The 22,108-nt window shown below is 39.7% G+C and overlaps 1 protein-coding gene across 1 annotated transcript in view; it reads right to left on the reverse strand.

Moving 5' to 3' along the window:
• Window positions 1-6,924: 6,924 nt before the first annotated feature.
• pik3r5 (phosphoinositide-3-kinase, regulatory subunit 5) overlaps window positions 6,925-22,108 on the reverse strand; it is a 60,333-nt gene continuing 45,149 nt past the window's right edge. The window contains exons 4-20 of the mRNA XM_077605176.1: window positions 17,480-17,594; window positions 15,861-15,976; window positions 15,718-15,786; window positions 15,290-15,428; window positions 15,150-15,219; window positions 14,202-14,376; window positions 13,406-13,574; window positions 13,251-13,319; window positions 12,095-12,756; window positions 11,797-11,925; window positions 11,576-11,707; window positions 10,771-10,864; window positions 9,285-9,361; window positions 9,092-9,185; window positions 8,876-8,958; window positions 7,817-7,932; window positions 6,925-7,676 (exon numbers count right to left, since the gene is read on the reverse strand). Coding sequence (XP_077461302.1) covers window positions 7,526-7,676; window positions 7,817-7,932; window positions 8,876-8,958; window positions 9,092-9,185; window positions 9,285-9,361; window positions 10,771-10,864; window positions 11,576-11,707; window positions 11,797-11,925; window positions 12,095-12,756; window positions 13,251-13,319; window positions 13,406-13,574; window positions 14,202-14,376; window positions 15,150-15,219; window positions 15,290-15,428; window positions 15,718-15,786; window positions 15,861-15,976; window positions 17,480-17,579 — 2,445 coding nt within the window. The 5' untranslated portion in view covers window positions 17,580-17,594 and the 3' untranslated portion in view covers window positions 6,925-7,525. The remainder of the gene's footprint in view (window positions 7,677-7,816; window positions 7,933-8,875; window positions 8,959-9,091; window positions 9,186-9,284; window positions 9,362-10,770; window positions 10,865-11,575; window positions 11,708-11,796; window positions 11,926-12,094; window positions 12,757-13,250; window positions 13,320-13,405; window positions 13,575-14,201; window positions 14,377-15,149; window positions 15,220-15,289; window positions 15,429-15,717; window positions 15,787-15,860; window positions 15,977-17,479; window positions 17,595-22,108) is intronic.

A 22,108-nucleotide genomic window follows, 5' to 3' on the forward strand; every position in this document is an offset into this window, starting at 1 on the left:
TCAACGTGTCTGACAACGCTAGGGGAAAGGGGAGGGAGTGATGTAGAAGTGAGTGAGTGAGAGAGAGAGAGAGAGAGAGAGAGAGAGAGAGAGATTGAGGGGAGGTGGCGGGGGAGGCAGTGAGAGTGATACAGATTGCAGAGAAACAAAAAGTTGAAGTTAGGATAACTCGCACACGGTGGAGAGTTTTAAAAACCCCATCATTTCTTGCCTTGTGCTTCAATTCTGTGCATGTACCCGTATTTGTATCTCACCCGTTCTTTTCTGTGCTCATTTGTGCAAAAACATATATACATTGCACAGGGGTATGTCTTGAAACTTTATACGTTAAACTACTAAGAAAATAAGGAACAAGTCAAATTAAGCGTCTGTTAATGTAAAAAAATAAAACTCTTTGGGATAACTATAGCCTAAAAACAGCATACCCAGGTATTAGCAGTCAGAGTGAAAAAAATTAAAGACATAAGTCGCAGACCCATCCAAACTATGAAAACAAGTGTGACTTATAGTCCAGAAAATACTCTAAATGGTCAATCATACCATGTCATCATGTAAGCTGCTATTTATAGTAAATCAAACATGACTCATTACCTCCTCTCTAAAGTTTAATATGCAACTATACACACACACACACGCACACGCACACAAGTCTTGCCTGGTCATAGGCCTCATGTGCACATTGCAAGAGTTTAGTGTGGTGGATTTAGCCATGATCCCAGTAAGAAAAGCAACAGTTTATTACCAACGCTGCCTCAGCAGCTCAACAATGACCACAAGCTTCCGCCCGCTTTCAAAGTTTTACTCCCACAATGGCTCTTTTTATATTTTGCTCACCTCACAAGTTTTCCCTCAGAGGTTTATGTAATGAAACTGCTTCATGGAACTGGTGTCTTAGTCTTTCCTTTGCAAATCGTATTCAAGTGAATTGAAAAGATACGAATGGGTACAAAGTCAAAAGGTTGGAAGATTAATTTATATTTGAATGTTGAAAAAAAAGGTCTGGATTTTAAGAAAAAAAACTATTGCATGTTAAAAGAAAAAAGCAAACATTTTGAAGAATAGTCTCAATGTTAATGTAAGAAAAATGGTTAAAAAACATAGTTTTAGTATCGACGCAACTAAATTTGTGAGAGAAAAGTCACAATTTTATAGGATTAGAGTGTGAAAAAAATGGAATGAAGTTATAATGACAGACGCTTACAAAACCCTTAACAATAGTGAAACAAATTTTTAAGAAATATATATATAAAAGATGAATATTTCAAAGGAATGATACAATGGTTGGACCTTTGTAACATTGAACTAGTGGTATTAAAGTGAAAATTACACAAAATTCAAATAAAAACAAGTAGCTATACTTGTTGTAAAATCGATATTAATCCACCTTTGCTTAAAACCAAGTTGAGAAAGACATTTTGTAAAAAATACAAACAGTAATTTAGTAAAAATTGTGACCAGTGCGACTTGTATATTATTATCCTCTACATTGTGTATGCTTTGGCTGGTGCGACGTAGTCCGAAAAATATGGCACACTGTATTCATATATACAAATTACATACGTAACATACCGTTAGAGTCACATGCTTGTGCAAAGTTTCAGTTTAGCCACCAACACCACTTGGATTCTTGACAGCGTGCAAGTTGCAGAAGCTGACACGTATACATCACTTCCTCTGTCTAAATGAGTGGGCAGATGATGATGACGAAGACCAGAAGGAGGAGGGGGAGGAGGAAAAACAACTTATAAATAGATTTCTAGCGAAAAAAACAAAACAAGAAGAGACCTTTCGGACTATTAGGTATTTTTTGTCCACTTATTTCTGCACATTTTTTAAACATGTCAGATTTATTTATTCATTCATTCATTTTCAGAACCGCTCATCCTTACGAGGGTTGTGGGGGGTGCTGGAGCCTATCCAAGCTGTCTTCGGGCACCAGGTGGGGGACACTGAATCGGTGGCCTGCCAATCGCTGGGCACAAACCATTCATACATTACGATTTTCTACGTATAACACGAACAAAAAGATCATTACGTATTTTGGTCCTTGCTAAAAGTGTTCTTGCTGTCTGTAGTCTTTTTAGATGTGTCACCCCAATAAAATCCAAATCCACATACACTACAAATTCATTAATTTCATTTTCACGTTTGCAGGATCTTTGAAGAGTTGTTTTCATGCTTACTACTTAGCCACTACCCCAGTGTGCATGATTGGATTATGCCTGTTTTTTTTCTCAATGGCCTGTGGAGGCAATTATTATTATGTTCTATAATCTCTGTTTAGCAACAAGCAGCCAGGCAAATGTGCAGTTTGACCAGGTAAATGAACTTCTGCGACATTGAATCTATCCCAAAAAAGTGGATGAATATAGGATGTAAAATACTGTAAATCTTGTAACATGGTAAACAAGACATTACTGTAGTATCCCTCATGTTTCTTCCCACTTGATTTGAACCCCCCTCATTTTCTTCTGGTCTAAGACTATTTACAGTGATTCAGTTCCTCACGGCCACTTGATGGCTGCCGCCGACAGTCGCCATACGTGTGGCCACTGACAAACAATGCAGTCGATTAGAAAATAGAAACGCTTGTTTCCGCTCGGTCGTGCTTAAGACGCCTTGGAAAACAGGAAGGAGCGGACAGCAATGCATGGAAGTGTGCTCGCAGAGTAACGAAGTGCCTTTCCTTGAGTGGAAATCCCCAAATGACCAATGGATTTAGAATGTATCAAGATAGCTGTCTTAACCTGTAAATACATACGTATACACGTAGTTTTTGTGTGTGACCGTTTCGGTGTGCGCAAGCCAATGTGTGAGAACGGGGTCGGATTCATATTTCGGTGATAGTCTAATTTAGCTGAACACTGTTATTTAGTTCAAAAATCAAAATTGGTTTTACACGAAAGGAAAATACATTGTTATTAGTATGAGAAAGACATCAAATATTTAGGGTGAAAAAAATGATTCATTCATTTTCGTACTGGTTATCGTCACAAGGGTCGCGAGGGGTGCTGGGGCCTATCCCAGTCAACTATGGGTACAAGGCAGGGGGACAGTCAATCACAGTTGATCAATTATGCTAATGGATAGCTTGAAAACATCGATTTTCTCAACCGCTTATCCTCACTTGGGTCGCAGGGGGTGCTGGAGCCTATCCCAGCTGACTTCAGGCACTCTGAATGAATGATCTTCACGTTAAATGTGGTTTCACAAAAGTATTATTGATGAAAAACCCACATTTTTTTAGAGGAGCTCCGCAGTGTGCCGACTAAAGCTCTCCAATTGTTTCTGAAGTGTTCAAGTGAAAGGATATGCATTGCCTGGAGTCTTGTGTAGACAAAGTAGTGCTCTTGTTGTTGAAAATAGAGAATGTCAAACTTTTGCTATGATGTCCTTGTGACTAGATCATTGAGAGGAATATGTTTTATGAGAGAAGCAGTGTTGTAATGGTTGTGAGTTGGTTAGTACGGGTGGACCCTGAAGTGAAAACCCCTGGCAAAGAACATTGTTTGTGCTTTTTTAAAACAAAGGTCACAGAGTGCAGTGATACAGACATTCCCCAAAAATGCATACATACAACAAAAAATGCATTGGCTGGATGAACAGGTGCATACTTTATCACGAAAAATAAAATCAAAATCTTCATGAATTTTGAACTCGACAAGGAATAGATATGGATCTATGTTCTTTAAAGGCAGTAGTACCCGTCAATTTCTCAACTTAGTATTGTTTCTAGGAAAATAAAAAAACAGTCGCACTTTCAAACAAAAAAGAATTCTAAAAAAAACAATCACAAAAATGTTGCACATGGTAATGATTTGGTGTGCCTAATTGGGTTTTGCACACAATTTCAGGAAAACAAGTCAATCTGAGCCAATAAAATCCACAAGATCCACACATGAGATAAAGCAGCACATAACTCCAATACACAATTTGCTATTCTTTCTATTCTTCTCTTCCTTGCATTGGCTGGCACAAAATCACATGAAATCCTTGTAAATTATTTTCACCAAACATGCACTTTTTATCACCCAACCATTAAAGAACGTCACAATTTTTCCTACAACTAGCCTGCATATGTCTGGCCTTATCCTTGATTGGTGACTACATAAAAGTTCTATTACAGGGTTGAAGAACCTACGGCTTGCGAGCCAGACATGTCTCTTTTGGTGGGTGCATATGGCTCTCCGATGACCAGTAAGCTAAAATGTGGAACTCACTCACTGGTGAGAAAGCTGAGTCCCAAACGCACCAATAAGAGCCTCGCCTTGGCACATCACTGTGTTCACGACACTACCTTGAGTCGACCAATGGGAGACTCGCATTGGCATAGCCCAATGGCGCCGACACTAACCCTAGCGCCGCTACATCGACCAATGAGAGCCTCACGTTGGCACATCACAGTGGCGCCGCTACATCGACCAATGGAAGTCTCGCGCTGGCACATCTGTGTTCGCAATATGGGTTACATTGACCAATAGGAACCTCGCTTTGGCACATCACAGTATAAATGGCGCAGACACAAACTCGCAGCCAATCGCAGGGCACCAGGAGACAATCATCCAATCAAGGTCACACTCATACCTGTCCAATCACCCTACCATGAATGTCTTTGGAAAGTGGGAGGAAACCGGAGTACCCATAGAAAACCCATGCAGGCCCGGGGAGAACATGCAAACTCCACACAGGTGGAACGACCTGGATTTGAACCCAGGTCTCCCTCTGTGAGGCCGACATGTTAACCACTCGGTCACCGGACCGCCTGCTTTATTCGTAATTTTTCTTTTCTTTGGAGTCTCTTGTGCTTGCATACAGCAAGTGTAACAATGTTATGAAAATAATTTAGACACATTGTACTTTAAAAGTGTTGTACGGACAAAAAAGGCAACACTTATTTTTACTTTTAAATTCTGGGTATGCCTCTCAAGGAATTACATTTAAAAATATGAATTGTATGGTCAAAAAGGTTCCTGACCCCATTTCTAGTTCTAACAAACTACATTGCTACTTATTTAGAAATCACATGATTACTTTATCATTACTTTATATTAATAGTGGTTGACCGTTTATCAGCTATCCGATAAATTGACCTTTTTTCCCAATATTACCTAGGCACTGAAATCAAGTGTCTGATTGGTCAAGATTTGAGACACAACTTTTGGCAGCAAGTCTCTTTATTTAACGAGCAGTGAAGCATGACTGTCAAATAAACACCACGCAGCATGCCCCTTAAAGCCAACAGGAAGCCGGACAATAAAATAAGGAAGCAGAAGGAAATGCTGCTGTGCTTTTAGATTTTAAAAGACACAACAGAGCACAGTGGGTGGGGTGTTCCAATCACATCTGGCCCTCTTATCAAAAACGCCTATATTATGTCAGGAGGGACAATATATAAACAAGTACTCCTTGGGTCTTCCTCTGTAATGTCAGGTTTCAAATGCACAATTCTTCAATTACAAGAGAAAATCCACAAATAACACAAATAAATATAATTTATTTTGCGGCCACCTGATGGTGTAGAGCAGGGGTAGGGAACCTATGGCTCAGGAGCCTTATGTGGCTCGTTTGATGGGTGAATATGGCTCTACGGTAAACTGTGAGGTACTATATGGAAACTGCTGATGAGAGAGCTGAGGTTCACTCACCTCACTTCGGTGCTGGCAGGCGCAGGCTCAATTCCTGCTGGTGGTATGTCTATGAGTGCGAATGGTCATCTGTCTCCTGATGTGCCCTACGGCAAATTACACATCGAAGTCAGGCAAGTGAACCACTACATCACCAGGTGACCATTTATATATTCATTCATTCAACCTACTCTGCATGGTTTTCGGATGTGGGAAGAAACTGGATGACTCTGAGAAAACCCACACAAGCCCGGGGAGAACATGAAAACTCCACACAGGTGGACCGTCCTGTATTCCGTGACCGGACGTTTGATCGCCGGACTTTTGGTTGCCGGACGTTTGGTCGCCCGGACCCAAACTTGCGGCGATCAAACGTCCGGCGACCAAAAGTCCGGCGACCAAATGTCCGGCGACCAAACAAGGTAAAACAACACGGTCTACGCATCAATCAAAGCCAACAATGGCCATGAGCAGTTTCACTGAGCGGACGTGTGAGTGTATAAGAGTGTGTATGTACATGGGTTGTCCCCTTAGGAAGGGACGTCAGTCAGGGTCTTAACAAGTTCTCCAACAAAACACAATAAAAGTACAGGAAATTTGGAGATTTTCTTTAGCCTAATAAATAATAGGGCATTAAGTATGACTAAATAATAATTCGCAGTTTGTATTTAGGGAATTTGAGCAACAATTTTAATTGGTAATTATCAATAACCTTCCGGGCGACCAAACGTCCGGCGACCAAAAGTCCGGCGACCAAACGTCCGAGTACACCTGTATTCAAACCCAGGACCCCAGAACATGCTCACTGGGTAGCCCTCATATATTTAAATTTATAAATGTGTTCAATTTTCAATTAATCCACAAAACACCCCAAAAATAAATGACCCGTCAAACATTAAATTAGATCTGACTTACTTACGTGAGTGACGACGATGCACATGATTGCAATCAACTGATTAGTTGTAAGAGAACAGATTGGTGAAAAGGTGCCGTCTTGGTGGGTTGGAATGAAAACCTGCACCCACTCGGCCCTTTCTGCAATCAGTTTGACACCTATGACTCTACTTTGACTTGGTCTTAACATTCTCAATTTTCTCAGACAGGTGCAATGGGGAAGTTTTGACCATTCCCATCGACATAGACAGCCAAAGGGAGGGGCGTAGTAAACTCCTGCCTCACAGCAACCAATGAGAGCCCTCGTCAAATTAGAGCCATTTCCGTACTCCGTTTCAGTCAAGATTTGGATTTCAATTTATTATACACGAGTAGACAATTCATAAAGAATTATAAACTCAGTAAGAACAATTGAAATGTATTTATAAAACACGTGTCACCAACTTGAAAGTACCGTATTATTCATTTGAACATTTTATAGTGCTTCATAACGTTCTTGACGTAAGAAAAAAAAATCAGCCTGAGGAATAATTATCTGACTTTTTCCTCTAACAGGTCATTTTTCTTAGAAAGTGCATACATTGAGTTCAAATAAATGTTTTAAACAAACACAAATGTGCATTCAAACTACTACTTTCTAAGTAAAAGAAAGGGAAAAAAAGAAAAAGGGAAATCAATGTTAACACAACGAATAAAAATATACAAACATAGGTACATTATCATGACTTGTGGCTCAACCAAAACCCAAATTTGGGACACTATCGCCCTCTGTTGCATATTTTTACACATACACCGTTTATGAATTCATCTCCAAGGCCTGGGAAAATCTCCCCCTACACCATGCTGTCACAAAAAGCAAAATATGAGCAATTTATTCTTTACCATCTGTGCATTGTGTATACTTTCTAACTCACTTTTATTTTCTCCTATCTCTGCTTAGTTCTTATAGTTTAAGAAGAGAATTCAGAACTCAGCCATAAGAGTGGGTTTTGCACAGATCCGAAGGTTTAGGGCAAGGCTCCACTGAAGGTGACTATGGGAAGACAGAGGAGGGAGCAGAATTTCGGGTGCAATGGCTGAATTTGAGCCGACATCTCGGCCCTTCGTTGCCTCCAGTCTGAGGAGCTGTCAGGTTTGGAGCAAACGGAGACGTCACACCTAAAGGACGGAATGACAGGGAGGCGGATGCTTTGGAGATGAGTAGAAGATCTCATTTTTGTCATTTTAAATTCAATTCTGACACAACTAACCATCTGATTGCAACATTGAATGTTTTTTAATGTTGTTGTTTTTCTTACCTAATGACACCTTGTAGTACCTTCTTCTCATCCTGGTCCAGACATACAGCAAAGGTTGTCTCTGCAGCGCCGCTGATCTGCACCTTGTCCACCTTGACTTCGGTCAAACTCATGTGCTGTTAGAAAGACGAGATAGCCTTATGATTTTCACTATGTCGCAAATACACATTCACTAATGACATGATTATGACTTCTGAAACATCTGAGAGTGGTACCGTATTTTCACGACTATAAGGCGCACATAAAAGTCTTAAATTTTCTCCAAAATAGACAGGGCGCCTTATAATCCAGTGCACTTTATATATGGACCAATACTAAAATTGTTATCACGATAAAATAAAATAAATCAGTCGATAGGGTACACCATCCTCTACAACTCTCACAACTATGGCAAGCAGCCCCCGACTTTACTATTTTCCCCGTAGAAAAAGTACTGCGCAGTGACTGCTGGAATATGTAGTTCTTTTGTCAATACACCCAATGGATTGTGGCCTGTATACATCGACATCAACACAGCTTTACGAAGCATGGAAAGCAGCGTTGGAAAAGTTACGCTAGCTAGTTACTATTTGCGAATGGATTGTGGCCGCCTGGACGAACGTATAAAACTCAGCGTTTTCGATGACTCATTTGGACAATTATTCAATTCGGACACAGAAAATGAGGACTTTGATGGATTTGTGGGTGATGATGACGCGAGTACATTGTAAAATGGCTAAATAAAGTACAACCAAACTCAGTTTTGCTTCCGTTGCCTTTTTAAAAACATGTTTTTAGCGTGAGGGTGTAGCGTGTATGTTTAAGCTGGTGTATGTTTTGCCATGACTGGCTGCGTCTATAAAAACGGTGCGTCCTTTGTGTGTGTAAAATACAGAAATAGCACTCGTTATTGACACCGGCTGAAAATACGATGCACGGTATAGTCGTGAAAATACGGTAATAGATATATCAGAAAATAACATCGCTCAAAAGAAATAAAGGCAGAGCTCTTTCAATGACGAGAAATTTCTTCATCCCAGAGTTAAAAACTATACTTGAGCTTTAACCAATCATTCTCACCATGTTGTAGCTCTTCTTGCTTTTCCCATTCTGCCTTTTAAGAACATCTGTCATGCTGAGCTGTAGGCACTCCAACTGGGAGTCTGACAGTGGCACAAACATATCCAGTTGTTGTTTTTTTCTTTGTTTTCTTTAATTATTATTATTTTTTTAATCATTTAACATGTTCAACAAATAGGTGAAAATACAGTATGCCTGTTTCTTAAGAGAACCCACCTAGCTCTTCAGGATTCTTGCAGGCTTTGGTCAATTTGACGGAAGTGCACATTTTAGATTCTCTTTTGTACTGGTTCCTCCCACTAATCACCACCTGGGCAATAGAGGGGAATAACAATTTTTAGATGGGGATAAAGAAATTTTGTTTAATCATAACAGGAAAAAAGTCAATACTAAGACAATAGAGTCTTACCCTATTGTACATGATGTCTAGCTGAAGAGGCACGGCCTCTCGATCACCATCGATACCAAATCGTTTGCTGGCAGTGCCTATGCAAGGTAAATGGATTATTAAAGTATATTCAGGTCAAGGAGTATGAAATTTGGGTATTGATATGATTTTAATTCTGAACTCAAAACACTCATTTCTGAAACATATTGAAATTAAGGAATCTGATTAATCTGGGCGGCCCGGCGGATGAGCGGTTAGCGCACCGGCCTCACAGTTCTAGGGTCAAGGGTTTGATACCAGGTCTGTCCTCACTGTGTGAAGTTTGCATGTTTTCCCCGGGTGCGTGTGGGTTTTCTCCTACATCCCCAAAACATGCAGGTTAGGCTCCTTGAACATTCCAAATTGCCCCTAGGTGTGAGTGTGAGAGTGGATGGTTGTTTTTCTGCATGTGCCTTGCAATTGGCTGGCCACCGATTCCGGGTGTCCCCAGCCTGGTATCCGTAGTTAGCTGGGATAGCTCCAGCATCCCCCCTGACCCTTGTGAGGATAAGCAGTTCAGAAAATGAATGTATGAATGATTAATCCACTAGCGCATATTATATTTTACTCTACTAAATACAGAAAAATAACACAGTTTAATAGATTTTAAAGGATTAAACTATTTGTGCACCATGATTTCTTGGGAAAATCCAATGAATTCCATTGCTACTTCTGGTGCTTGCGTAAGAATACAATGTGGTCATGTAAACACAAACAAAAGGTGCATCCACTACGACAACTGCTTGTGCAATTGACTCAGTAAAACATTTAACCGTTTAACTGTTAACTGATGAAACAATCTTTTCTTCAAAACAAAATCCAAATGACAGCTTGTATCTACAAAAAAAACAGGTTGGGTTACCTATTGATGTCATAATAAAAAATAAAAAAATAAAAAAACATTGAAATTTGTATCTGTTTTCCTGACCACAATATGACAAATAGATTTTGATTTTAAATATATAAAATGAAGTGTATTGTATTAACATTTACCTTAATATATAATAAATAATATAATACACTGTAAATGGAACACTCAAATCTCAAATACTAAAGTAATAAGCAAAGATATAAAGATTCTCACAAAAAATGCTTTAGAGCGAGAAGATTGTTTTGTCTTTAGCCAAAATTAAATGAAAAAAAAAACAAATAAATACTTTCTCAAGCCTCTCCATCAAACATGCTTGCCTCATGGTTACTTCTCTTAGGTGATTTGTGAAATAAAAAAACAAAAACAAAAATAATTCCCCTTTTTCCACGTCACCGTGTGTTAGTTTTACTTCCGCAAGGAACTCAAACGCATCCACTGTGGTGACCAACACAACAACAACAACAACAAAAAACGGAACTGTGATATCCTGTTAATGTGAGATGTTTCTCTGTTGTAAATGGTGTGACCCTTACACAACAACCACTCACGTATTGCACAGCATGGAGGTGAGTCATTATTTGTCACCTACTCACTCACCCATAGCCTTGATGGCTCTGGTCCCTGCAGTGTGACCCAACTCGAGGGAATGGACGAACACCTCTGTCCGTCTCTCTCCACTGGCTAGTGTCAACTACAACAGGAAGAAATGAAGAGTACAGATGCAAAAGCAGGCACATCTTTTTGTATGAATTGAGAAGATCTTTTTTAATCCAGAATCTATGGAAATATATTTCTTATTGAGGTGTATTTGTTAGTAAGATAATATGCATTAAGGAATAAACAAGCTAAGAGGCTAAAATTAATCAAATCCAATTGCTAAGATCTTAAAAAGCTCAAACAGACAAGACCAAAATGCTCTCATCACGACAAAAGTTTCACTGAATTGGCAGGCATAATGCTTTGTGAATTAAAACTAATAACAGATGAAGTTCATAGAGCTGCTCTATTGTAAACACCCATTAGTGTTTACCTAAATTAAACTTAAATTATGTAGGTGTGTCTATACCGTGACTGGACGTTTGGTCCCTGGACGTTTGGTAGAACAGGCGTTTGGTAGAACGGACGTTTGGTCGCCGGGTTCGCTCGCTGTCAAATTATGACAGAGTTTACTGTTGATATTAGATACTTAGATATTAAACTCACTCTCTCTTATGATTATAATTTTGAGAGCTGGTTTCAACAGTAACAACCCGGCGACCAAACGTCCGTTCTACCAAATGTCCGTTCTACCAAACGTCCGGTCGACCAAACGTCCGGTCGACCAAACGTCCGGGGACCAAACATCCGGGGACCAAACGTCTTTCGACGAAACGTACGAGTACCGTTTATACGTATATCAAACCTCAGCTTGGTAGAGTTGAATCAGAGCAGGTCGCGCTGCATAACGGCAATAATAGAGGACGAGGTCAGCGAGGATGGGGAGCTGTTGCTCATAGGAGCTGTCATACGATTCGGATTCGGTCTTGGATGTTTGCTGTAGGACATTTTTAACAACAACATTAAATAAGCCGCGAGTCCACCACCACAATGGAACCTTGCAGGCCTTATTTCAGTGGTTAGTACCTGACATACGATGTTGGCAGGCAAATTGAGCAAGCTGAGAGTGTTTCTTTCGTACCAGGGATCCAACATCCCGAGCAGATGAGCGATGTCATTGGTGCTGTTTTCGGATCCATTCAGACTAACAACATCCTATCAGAGGTGAAAGCAACAATAATTGACTTTGATGCAATTTATTTAAACCATTTCATCCACAAATTATGAATTTCTTTTTCTTGAATCAACATATTACAATCTTTTAGGACAGGGGTCTCAAACTTGCAGGCCGAGGGTCAATTGTGGAGAGAGTATTTCTACTTACGTTCAATCCTTTTGGGGTGGGAGAGGCGGCACAAATTTGTCCCTCTGGTGAGTCTCTCTTAACAGGCATAAAGTAGAACTGTATGTTGAAGGTCCGGCTAAGACGAGGGCAAGCACTTTCTTTTTGTCTCAGGCTGTTGTAAGCCCGCGCCACCTTGCCGGCGACATGGTCAGCACCAAAAACCACCACCCTCAGTGTTGTGCTTTTCTCCTCCTCATCGCAGCTGAGGATGGGCCTCCTTCTAAAGCAAACCTGCCTGACGGTCTGATTTTGCGGTGCCTGGCAGGACGAGGGGTCTGGACTGCGTAGTTGCACGTGGTAAGGGAGCGAATTTGAACGGATTTCCCGCACCACCGAGAAGTCTTTGGATTCTGTGTATCCCAAACTTTTGGCCCGGTTTAACGACCTCTTGGGCTTACGAAGAAGGCGGTACAAGTGCTGGCTGAGCCGAGCTGGAGATTTTGCAGGCTTCGGCGAGCTGATTGAGTCGTCGGAGTCCTCGAAAAAGTCACTGTCTGCTCCAGAGTTGAACGACGGAGCGTAAGACTCTGACACCATGGATAAGGTGTCGTGTCCCTCATCGTCCTCTATATCCACCTCATCTTCATCCTCCTTCGTGGTTAAGTTCTGCTGGTCGTGCTCCAACAATGTGTTAAGGACATCTGTTGGTATGAAATACATGAAATTATTGCCCATCAGTGTTTGGATATATATTTTTTTATTTAATAGGTGACTCAATATGTACAAGCCTGGTTTTGTACTTGATGCGCAGGTTGTAAAACCAAATCAGAATTCATTTCAGAACCACTTACCCTCACAAGGGTCATGGGGGGTGCTGGAGCCTATCTCAGCTAACTACAGGCAAAAGGCAGGGGACACCTTGAATTGGTGACCAGTCAATTGCAGGGCACAAGGAGACAGACAACCACACATACTCACACATTCATACCTAGGGGCAATTTAAAGTTTTCTCCCACCCTTGCATGTTTTTGGGATTTGGGAGGGAACCGGGGTACCCGGAGAACATGCAAACTCCACACAGTGAGGACGGACCTGGGGTCGATCCCAAAACTGTGAGGCAGACGCACTAACCACTTGCCCACCCTACCACCCATTTTTTTAATTTCATCCCCTTGACAGAATAGTAATAATTTACCAAAGTTATCTTTTTCCCAGTGGAACATGCGACATTTGGCTGTGGGGATTGGGAGTGTCTGTAGCATTCCTATTAGGAGGAACACAAATAAAGGCAATCAAGAAACATAAGAGAAATATTGGCAAATTATTTTCGAGTTTTTTTGGTCATTTTACCATCAGACTTCATTCCACTGGATGCAGGGATATGCAGCCTTTCCCTGAACAGTTCGAGTTCCTGTATAACATGACTGCGCGACTCCAGAGGATCACTCATGGTTGCAGCGGTCTCTAACACAGCACTGATCGTGGAGAACATCTCACCCAGTTCAACAACATCTTTTGCCTGCACAGTTTCATCATATTTTCATCATTGCAGTTTCATGTGTTTTATGATAACAATAAAACACAATCAAAGTCCTAAAAATAAATTACAAACAAGTTTTTTTTGTAGTTATTGTGTATTATTTAGTGTCTTTTCAGTACATGTTAGCAAAAAAAACCCTCTTAAGTGACATGACATTTTTAATTTCATGTCCACTTCCAATTCATTGTGAATATGTTCCATGGAATATTCCATACAACTTTTTAAATTAAATGATTATCTCAAGGTTATACGGCCTTTTCTAAATAACAATGGCCTAGATTAAAAAAAAACCTTGGGTGTCTAACTGTTTGCTTATGTTTATCTTGATGAGTTAAAGCCATTATTTTTAGCCTCAACCATGTGCAACCCAATACATAACCACAGTTTTCAGCCTTAATTAATCTTAAAATGTTCCCCTACACAGAGTTTTACTTGTATGTTCAATATAGTATCATAAACATGTTCTATAAAGAACCACACTTCATTAACCATGTAGGGAAACTCTAATTTCTACTTTTTAAAGACTCAGTTACTGCCATTGATGTTATAGATATCAAACAAGCATCTAAACTGACTGGTAAACCTGGCATTTTACTGAATACTTACTTGCAAGGCTGCATGGATGGTGCAGAGAGGATACTTGGTGCCGAGCGTGGACTGGAAGGCATGTTTGATGAGGGTGATGTAGGTGTCTTTCTCCGAGTGCTGAACGCAACTGAGCTGCTCCGCCACTGAGAGAAAGTCAGCAGGCACCTCGCTCGGGTTCATAAGCAGCGCCGTCCTGCAGCCACCAGAAGAAAAAAAAACACCAGTGCAAATGAGTACGGGCCGTACATTATACAGAAAAATACTTGAATAATCACCTGAGTTTAAAACAATTATCATCATATTTGGACAATAAAACATAACTGACTATATGACTATGACTGTTTAGAGTGGAGGGAAAAGTAGAAATAACATTTAAGTTCAAAAGTGCCTTAAAAAAAAAAAAAAAGGAAAATAAAGGAAATTTGTATAAACCATAGAATATGAAAATGCATAAAAATATATACTCTTACAAGTGTGAATTATATATATATATATATATATATATATATATATATATATATATATATATATATATATACACACATAATTTACATACATACATATTTATAGCTAGATATGTGATTACAAATGTTCTTTGTACTTTAGTTAATTTACAAAAAAGACAGCAAATAATTACAAGAACAATTCAAAGTGCCATAATTATGTCCATTTTCTCCTGCAATTCGCTGCCCACCGATTCAGGGTGTCCCCCGCCTGGTTCCGTTAGTTACCTGGGATAGGGTCAAGCACCCCCTTTATGTGTATAATCAGTTCATATAATGAATGAATGAAAAGAATAGTATACACTGTTCATACTGGGTGTATTGGCCAATTAAAAAACGAGCAAGATTCAGTAAATAATTCATCAGAAGGGGTGAAAAATGACATAAAACTCTAACTATATAACAGTTGGTGCCAATCAAAAGTATGTCAGTATGAGGATGACACTGCTTAATTTGGACATACATGGTCTTTGAGGCCTGACAGTTGGTGTTCAGGTCTTGCTCTTCTCGCACCAGTCTCTGAAAGGAAATCCCTTTGAGGAAGAGAAAGATTTTTTTTGATAACATTTCAAGAATAGATTGAATTTTGGAAGTAGTAAATACCTGGAGCCTTCATCTCCAGCTGTAGCGTGGAGAGCAGGTTTCGACACACAGTGCAGTAAGGCTCAGGCCACGTGATGAAGGCACGGAATACCTCCATGGCTTTTTCCAGAAGCTCTGTTTCTGGAGCACAGTAAGGTGTCTGGAAAAGATCAAAAACATATTTTGCTGTTCTTTTGTTTTTAACCCTCTATGGAGCAAAGCTTCCCTGTCAAAACCCATGACAGCAATACAAAATAAAAGTCCAAGGGTCTTTTGGATGACTTGTGAACAGCTAAAAACGTTTGTGTATCTTAGGTTTTTTGTCTAATAGAATGGAAAACAATAGTTACCAGTGTGGCTTAATCAAGAAAATGAAGAAAGGAATGTGCGAATAATAAATAAATAGAATGTGAGGATTAAATTGGGATGATATGATGAAGTATTTGTACCTGCAGCAGCGTGGAGGTGAACATGATGGCAAGCGCCGCCACCAGCTCATACTGACATCTCTCCTGCACCTGTACATGTTGACAGGAACACTCACTGTTCATTCATGGACTTTTGTGTCAGTTGTTTTGTTTGACTTCTTTACCTCTTTGGTCTTCCTCAGTATTTGCTGCAAGAGGATGATGGAGTTGTCAGGGTCCCTCTTGACCAGCTCCTCAAGACTCCAACGGTTCATTGACTGGCCAACGGAGCACATCAGTACTGGAATGGAACCATTTCAAATGAAATATGCACATTAAATTGGAGGCAGGTCTGGGTAGAGAGTAATTCCAAATGTTCATTGTTTTTGGAAGAAAACGATGATAGATTTGTTTTTCAACTATACAATATCCAGACAGTACAATTGTTAGATTACATCGATTTTGTTTGTCTAGAATGCCTATCCCAGCCAACCATGGGCAGCAGATGGCGGACTCCCCGAATTGGTTGCCAGTAAATCGCAGGCCACAACAAAACAGTCAACCACTCACGCTCACAATTTCAATCATACGGCCACCGAGTGGAAATTGAACCCACGCAGCCTGCACCAAAGCCAGTCTCTTTAAAGCACATGTGTCAAACCGATTCCGCCGAGGGCCACGGTGGGTCCTGGTCTTTGTTCCAACCGATCCAGTGCCGAAATTTTAACCAATCATGTGTCTTCTAAAATAAGTAGCACCTGACTTTAATTAACTGATTATACTTGCAAAAGGTATCCTCTTGTTTAGTTGGAATGAAAACCTGCACCCACTGCGGCCCTTTGAGGACCGGTTTGACACCCCTGCTGAGTTTAAAGTATTTGCAGTAATTGCATGTGCAGTCAGGTCTTACATACTGAGTTGGTACCACAACAAAAAGCTACCTTGGAAGTCCCTGTGGCGTGCACACATCATGCAACTCTTCCTGTATGATGCTCACTCACTCACCCATGCAAACTTTTTGTCATTGCCATCACTTCCTCCCAAATGTCAAGCCACGCAAATCTCCCAACCACGCACGGACACATTTACAGGTAATGTCATGGTGGTGACAAGTTGTCACACTTACAAACCATACCACATTATTAAAGATCAAACCATACCACATTATTAAAGATATACCAGTGTAAAACATTTGCATAATAGGGCCAGACATTTTCCAGTGGCTGTTATTCTGACGTGTGACATGCCTTCATTTATTAAAAAAAATAGAACATTAAATCTAACAAAATAACCAAATATCTAATAATGTTTATTCTTCAAGCATTAATGTATTTTCCAATACCGCCTAAGTAGCAAAGAAATTGCATTTCTACAGGTCATTTAATTATCAGATCATGATATTGAGATTAATAACACAATCAATTAGGTGGGGCGACAGTGTGATTTTAAATGTTTTTCCCTAATAACAATAAACACCTTATCCTTTGAAATGGCACTCATAATCCCTTTACAATAAAAAATCTGAAAGAATAATGATAATAATATTTTTTTTCATTTTGATTTTAGTTTACGTAAATGACAAAACATTTTCAAAATAATTTTAAATTTCTTTACAATTTAATTTCAAATGGAATTTGGTGAACTCCAACATTAATATTAAAATTTAGCAATATCATTAATGCCGGGTCGTTTGAAATTTAAAGTGTAACGGCTTTTCATTTTTCAACGCTCTCCGCTGTTGTCCACTGCGAGGACCTTTACTTCGATAAAAATGACTTGTTAATGCACACACAAGTGTACCTACCATCCCAGCGATGTGCTGCTGTTGGACTGTGTCTCAGTCCATCCAGACATCGGTCCAGAGCGTGCTGGATCCTGTCCTCAGTGCAAGAGGTGTGCTGCATGTTGCCTCACGCTCTCTGTAAACGGATCATGATGATTAAATATGGCAATATGATAAACACGCAGTCACCTAGTCATTCATTTCTTCTGTGGAAGCTCTACTACTTCCTCACATGACACACCACATACAAATATGGCCTGTTAACGACAGAAAAAGAGGATGTTTTTTTCTTTTTAATCACACATTAGTGCTTGTGTTGCTGTTATGTTACCATAGTTCCTATAATGTCCCCGTTCTCTCCAAAACCAATGCTTACTGAACAAAATTTAAACTTGGATTTTTGTAGCCTGGACCATACATTTTACTGCAAAGCCGAGTCAGCATCAACAATGCTGCGCGTTTTGGAATGTGCCAGAGTCATGATTATATAAATGAAATAGATTTAAAACATACTTATTTTTATCATATTTCTAAATTATAAAGGCAACGGGGGAGGGTTTAAGGTGAGTTAGAAAAAGGCATTGTCCAACAACCCATTTCACTGCACAGGTCTCACTAGTTAAATTCATCTCATGTGTTTGCTGTACTTTCTTGTACCGAGCACAAGTCAAGATACGTTTGAGCAAACTAATTTCTCCTGGGAACACCAGAAGTAAACAAAGGAGCATTCCATTAATAAAAAAGTCTTTTTTTCTTGTGTTTTTCTTTAAAAGTCTATTTAACTACAGCATTAGTGTACGTTTTTATCATCGAGTACTATATTTTGGTTGGCCCACATCCTTTGTGCGTATGGGAAAGTTGACAAGCATTTAGTCATAATGAGCCATTTGACTATTGTATAAAGGTTGCAAATGAAAAGGAGCAAAGGGGTTTCACGTCTATTTTTGAGCTCTGCCAGCTGCATTACAAGGTCAAGACAATTGTGTCCCTTCGCTTACATTAAAGTTCATAACTTCCAATTTGAGTGCACTGTCTTTACAGCAACATGTCTGAAAGATATGGTGCAAAACCATGCAAAGTACCAAAAACCTCCAACATATTTCCAGGCAGAAAAACATTCTAAATCGTCAGCGTGATTTTAAATGATCATTATTTTTCATTGTGTACCATAGTCCCTTCAATTAGGAACACATACACAGTCTCATTAAATACAAGAATTGGTCCTTATACCCAGGTAAAAATGGTGTACTGTTATTCAGTATTAGTAGTCAGGATTTTAATTATAATTAAATTTTCCTATACAGTAATACGGATTATGATGATATTAACATTAAATTATTAAATGAGAAGTCGTAGCAGTAGAAGTGTACCCACTTCTCTGGGCAGGAAATAACACATTTTAGTTTTGGTTTAATCCAAATGGAGAAGTATTAAGTACTTCCTTTATTTTAAAGGAGATACTTATTTTTAATAATTTTACATTTTTTTAACATATGAACAGCTGGGTACTTCTCACTTGGCAACATAAAATTGGAGGCCTTTTCCTCAATTCTAAAAAGACAACGTCCACACACATTCATACATATTAATTCATTCCTTTTTCTGAACTACTTATCCTCACAAGGGTTGCGGGGGGTGCTGGTGCCTAACCCAGCTAACTACCGGGCCGAGGGAGGAGACAACCATTCATGCTTACACATATCTTGGGACAATTTAGAGTGTCCAACCAGCCTATCCTGCATGTTTTGGGGATGTGGGAGGAAACCGGAGTATCCAGAGAAACCCAAATTCCACACAGTGAGGACTGACCTGGGATCGAACCCACAACCAAAGAACTGTGAGGCCGATGCACTAATCACTTGTTCACCAGGCCGCCCGATTATACATATATAAAAGGCAAACATTTTCTCTTTTTTCAGTTAAACCTTGATAATGTCTCGCTCTATTTCAGGGTGGTTAAAGAGATTTGGTTTCAGAATGAACCAAGAGCCCACAGAATGCTAAGGTTTGCATCTGGTTTTCGATTCTCCCTTTAGTGAAAGAAAGAAAAAAAATCCCCCATGCCACACATTTGAAAGAAATTCATACATACCCTACCAGCCTCTAATGTCACATGCAAAAAACAAATGCCAGATGTCAGAATACACTGTGGATTGAGACCTCTGTTCATAAATCAATGCTGAATATTTTTAGCTTTTCACTTAACTTCTATCTATGACTTACATTTAATCTGCCATATTGGAACATTCACTTTTTGTCCTATTGGTCAAGTTACGGTAAAAATTAACTATCATTATACTATAAGAAGCCAAACTCAAGTAAACATACAGAAAAAAAAAACATAATCTTTAATCAATTAAATGGTGAAAAGTGACATCAGGGCAAAGTGAAGCAGAACCCAGGAATACAATTATTAACAAAATGTTTACATATAAAACGCATTACTTACAATTATTTTAGTGGATCTCCTCCAATCCTGAAATATTAATAATTTGTTTTCATATTGGTTGCTTATCCTGTCAAGGAGTACTTCAAAAATGAGTATGAACAATTTGAAGCTAGTAAATATATAACCTTCCAAAAAACCTGGCGAGTTTCAAAACACTGGGATTTTTTTCTTAAAGATACGTAATAATATAAAGTTGGAAAAACGTGTTGCAATGATGGCCAGGCAATCCCCACAAAAAGTAAGCGACCAATCAGATTACTCTCATGTCATCTTGTGTATCGCTTTCTGCCTAGCATTCACATAGCATGGAGTAGAACAAACAAAGCTTTTCCCTCTGACAGAACCTCTAAGCATATTTCTTTAAACTTTGCTAAATGTAACAAACTGGTGGGTTTTATATTTGTGTTTTTACTTCTATAGAATGTTGAAAATGTGCAATGAGTGTGGGAGCCTTACATAAGAGGATGTCTTTGCTGTCAACAAAGTTACTTCCACTTTTCTATTTGCAATTGTAGTTGTACACAAATACTCTCCAAGCAGTTTTTTGGCTCAGAAATGTGTATGTAATGTCATTTTATTTAATATTCCAATATGTTTAAAAGTCCCTTCAGACGCCTAATACATTTCGGCACAATTTTAACTCTGGTGTAACAAAACTTTGGTGAATTTGATCAATGCAATGTATTGTTTCGCTCTTAATTTTGACCCTATCAATCACTATTTCAACATCAACCTGGATGGCAACATCACCTGTGCATCTTTCTTACCCCTACTCGCTTGCTCTTCCATCTCCTCACTTCTGACGATCTCATTACCAACTGCTTCCTGACGGGAAGTGTGACTTCCCATGTTGAGCTGAGGAAGCAGGTGGCTCCTCATTGTTGCGGTGTGATCCGACCCTCATGTCTACTCCCACAGACCAAAGGAGAAGAAGGAGGGAAGAACACTCTATAGTGTGAATGAGATTGTGGGAGTACTGTATGTGTGCCCCTCGCCCAGCTTCCATTCACACCTGACATTGATTGATTGAGGCTGCTACCCATTCACATCTAGCGCTCCATTCACGCAAGTTCTGAATAGGAAAGGATCTCTTGTGGCTCAAGGGACTTAAAGGTACATGTATGATGGATGGAATTGAGAAGATGATTTTGAAACAAAAGGAACTTTTTATCAATGAGTCTGTTTCGAGGTCAGCCTGTGACCAAACTGTGGCTGGGCATTTGGACGCTGTCACAAGTGTCACACAAGGCTGCACCATAAAAACTAACAGTCTATCTTAAAACAATTTGTGTCTGTGTGGTTGGTTCTCAAAGTATGAACTCTTCAATTGTGCATGTGTAATATTATACAAATTGTGTGTTTATCCTTGAAGTATTTTGAAAAAGCATGTGTTAAGACTGTTAAAATCTCCACTAAACAAAGCTTAACATGGCAGCAAGGTGCATGAGTGGGTAAGATGTCTGCCTCACAGTCCCGAGATCGAGTTCTCAATCCCTGGTGGGTTCTGACCTTCCTGTGTGGAGTTTGCATGTTCTCCCTGTGCCTGCTTGGGTTTTTTTCTGGATACTTCTGTTTCCTCCCACATCCCAAAAAACTTGCATACTAGGTTGGTTGAACATTGTGTGCGGTCGTTTGGTCGCCGGTCTTTTGGTCGCCGTCTTTTGGTCGCCGTCTTTTGGTCGCCTGTCTTTTGGTCGCGGTCTTTTGGTCGCCCGGACCCAAACAACGGGCGACCAAAAGACCGGCGACCAAACGACCGGCGACAAAACAAGGTAAAACAACACGGTTTACGCATCAATAAAAGCCAACAATGGCCCTGAGCAGTTTCACTGAGCGGACGTGTGAGTGTATAAGAGTTTGTACATGAGTTGTCCCCTTAGGAAGGGACGTCAGTCAGGGTCTTAACAAGTTCTCCAACAAAACACACTAAAAGTACGGGAAATTTGGAGCTTTTCTTTAGCCTAATAATTAATAGGGCATTAAGTGTGACTAAATAATAATTTGCAGTTTGTATTTAGGGAATTTGAGCAACGATTTAAATGGTGATTATCAATAACCTTCCGGGCGACCAAAAGACCGGCAACCAAACGACCGAGTACCAAACACGATATATCGTCCATAGTGCGAATGGTTGTTTGCCTCCTAGTGCCCCACAATTGACTGGCAACCAATTCGGGGTGTCGCTCGCCTTAGAGTAAAAA

The sequence above is a fragment of the Stigmatopora argus genome, chromosome 7 (genome assembly GCF_051989625.1).
Source record: "Stigmatopora argus isolate UIUO_Sarg chromosome 7, RoL_Sarg_1.0, whole genome shotgun sequence".
NCBI classification, from domain to species: domain Eukaryota; kingdom Metazoa; phylum Chordata; class Actinopteri; order Syngnathiformes; family Syngnathidae; genus Stigmatopora; species Stigmatopora argus.